Source organism: Garra rufa, chromosome 15 (genome assembly GCF_049309525.1).
Source record: "Garra rufa chromosome 15, GarRuf1.0, whole genome shotgun sequence".
NCBI classification, from domain to species: Eukaryota; Metazoa; Chordata; class Actinopteri; order Cypriniformes; family Cyprinidae; genus Garra; species Garra rufa.
In genome coordinates, this window is record NC_133375.1 from 24,313,262 (window position 1) to 24,316,048 (window position 2,787).

General features: G+C 41.2%; 1 protein-coding gene across 2 annotated transcripts in view; it reads right to left on the reverse strand.

Annotated features, from left to right (window-relative positions):
• Positions 1-1,665, reverse strand: part of LOC141286580 (uncharacterized) — a 12,437-nt gene extending 10,772 nt beyond the window's left edge. The window contains exon 1 of one of the 2 annotated variants that reach the window (XM_073818628.1): positions 584-1,665. In XM_073818628.1, coding sequence (XP_073674729.1) covers positions 584-1,416 — 833 coding nt within the window. In that variant the 5' untranslated portion in view covers positions 1,417-1,665. Of the gene's footprint in view, positions 1-577 lie in introns of both variants that reach the window. The other variant, XM_073818627.1, reaches the window with a different exon arrangement.
• Between the last annotated feature and the right edge of the window lie 1,122 nt (positions 1,666-2,787).

Sequence of the window (2,787 nt, forward strand, 5' to 3'; positions counted from 1 at the left end):
AATCGAAACAACAGTGAGGAGTCGATTCTGGAATCGAATCCAATCGATTCCAGAACCAGGAATCGGAATCGGAATCGATTCTAAAATTTTCGGAATCGAACAGCCCTACGCTCCAGTATCTCTCAATGCAGGGTTTCTCTCTCACAGTTACACAAAGTGGAAAATGCAAAACCCGGAGTGGAACTCTAGCGGAGTGTTCACAGAACGCTGTTCGTCTGCCTCCCAGCTTCCAATAGTATACGGTACTCCAGACCATCGTTTTAGTCTGTTGTGGGGACTTTCAAATCTAAAATCTTAGATTTAGAAACTATTCCCGTTGGCGGGCAAAAGGGAATTAACTTGACTTTTTTGGTTTGAGCGGTAAATTACGCAAAAGTTTACTGAGGATCAAATCAAACAATTAAGAAATATCACACACGGAAGATTTAACACTATTGCTAACGTTATTAGTACGACATTGCTTAATTGATCCGTGCTAAACGGATAAATCAGGTGGTAAAGGAATAACACTCACTGACTGATGGCTAAACATTAACAGGGTTTGACCCGTGTTGTAAGTTTACTGACGCCCACTTACCGGTACCTGGGAGGTTTTAGGATTCCTCTCAGCTCAGCTGTGTCCGCTGTGTCGGTCTGGACTGTGTCGTCTTCATATGACTGTAAGAGAGTTACCGAGTAATTCCTGCCAGAATTGTTTGCCCAAAACTCTCCATCTGACGTCTCATACCGCACAACAAAATCAATCCGCGCTCCGTTGAACAGGTACGGTGAAGCGAAGGCCAGTTTCACGGAGAACTTGTCCGTTTCGCCGTCGTTGGAGCCCTCGATGTAGTCGGCTGGGTAATCAAAGTGATTGATCCAACCATCCATCGTGGAGCGGGCATAGACTGATTTGTGAAAAGAAATGTTGAGCACACGAATAATCACCTCAAAAGACAGAGGCTCATCTGGCACAGATGTCACGCTCTCAACTTCCAGCTTGCTGGTGTGGACAGCGAGAACGAGCTCTGCTCCGGTGAGCGGCTGGAACTCTGGCCACACACGGTAAGTAGGCTCACTGTAGGCTTTTCGGTACCGAGCCTCCTCTTCCTCCCATCTTGACTCGTCCTCGTCATCTGAATCAAACGGGACAAACATTCTGACATCAACCAGCTCGGCTCCCGTACTGTCTGCAAACGACACTCGTCGGTTCGGTAACACCAGGCGAATTCGCATGTACTCGGCGGTTTCATCCGCAATCGAAGAGCCTCGCTTTCTGGGAATGGGAGAACACCTCGGTATTAGCCTGACGTCTTCCTCCGCTTCTTCCTCATCTTCATCGTTACTGTTGTCTTCGAAACGCTCGACCCTCACCGTCTTGAAAAGCCCCTCTTGTGAGGGGATAGTTAGTAAATTATTGTTATTCCCCTGCGCCATTACGTCTGTTTCAGAGCCGCGTAAACATGAAAGGTGCAGTTATCACTATAGGAGCGCGTCCGTCAGAACTAGCTGCAGCTCATAGTTGCTGCTCAACGGAGACCCGCGAGGGTCTGTCACCTCGTTTTGACCGAACTAGGCCTAAACTATTGACATAAACGAGAACTGCAGTTTGAAGCTCATAGTGCACAGACACGAATAAGTGTCTAAATTTAGAAGGAAGCAGCACGTCCATCGTTTTCCAGAGGTCAGGAGGAAGATGGGCTCTGTTGCTATATCCCTCCCCCTGATCTCTTGTTGGCCGCTCCAAACCGCACACGCCCCCCACTGCTATTTTAAAGTTTAAAGACACGCTCATTGCTTGCCGTTTGTTTGCGAGTAAAATCTCTTACTCTACTAATTGCAAAAGAAAGACAGTATTGCTAAAAAAGCAAATATTGCACCTCGTATAATAACAACAACAACAACATTAATAATCGATCTATTGGTTATAATATATAATGATATACGTATATTTCTTTGTAATTTATATATATATATTGTAATTTCATAATATTATTATACACTTAAAAATGCTGGCTTAAATTACTATATACTTAAAGGCTTTAAATGAACTCAGAATAGGTTGGGAATTAACATTTATTAATAAGTTGCCTATAATAATTAAATAAACTTTTTTTCAATTGCTTATTAATAATTCTTCATCTTTTAATTATTGCTGATGCCTCTAGTAATACCCAGAAAATAACCCAGTTGCTGGGTTTGTTCATATTTCACCCAGCAGTGGGTTGTTTTTAACCAAACATTTTGTTAGAGTGTAAAAATAATAAAACAATAATAACAATCATTAGATGATTATAATCTGAACTCAGTGGTTCTTTTGTTTTCGATTCATTTAAAGACCTTTTTGGCCAAGAAAATGTAAACTAACAAAATAACAGAAATGTCCTTTTTTTGTGTGGAATTTCTATTTAAAACAAATATTCAAAAACCTGTGGTAATGGTTCAACCAGTTATGGCCGTTCACAATATTATGCAGCTTTAAATAGTTTCAGAAGATTCAGCCCCTCACACATCCCTTCATGATAGGGTGAAATGGGGCTAAAGGCCACCTTAGGTAACAGGCCCCTGTAACTTTCTAAAACAAAGTTTTAAAACGCTGGTTTGAATTGTAGCTATAAGATGCAAACAATTTACTAACAGAAGAATCAATACGGTTTTTTGTTATGATATGTGAAGAATTATGAAATAACAAAAGTAAACCAAGAAAATCGGTTAAAATAGTTTTAATGCCTAATTCTTTCATACAAAATAAGTAAAGGAAACACAAAGTCCCTGTACCAACAGCTGTCTACCTGTCACCGTTTGCAC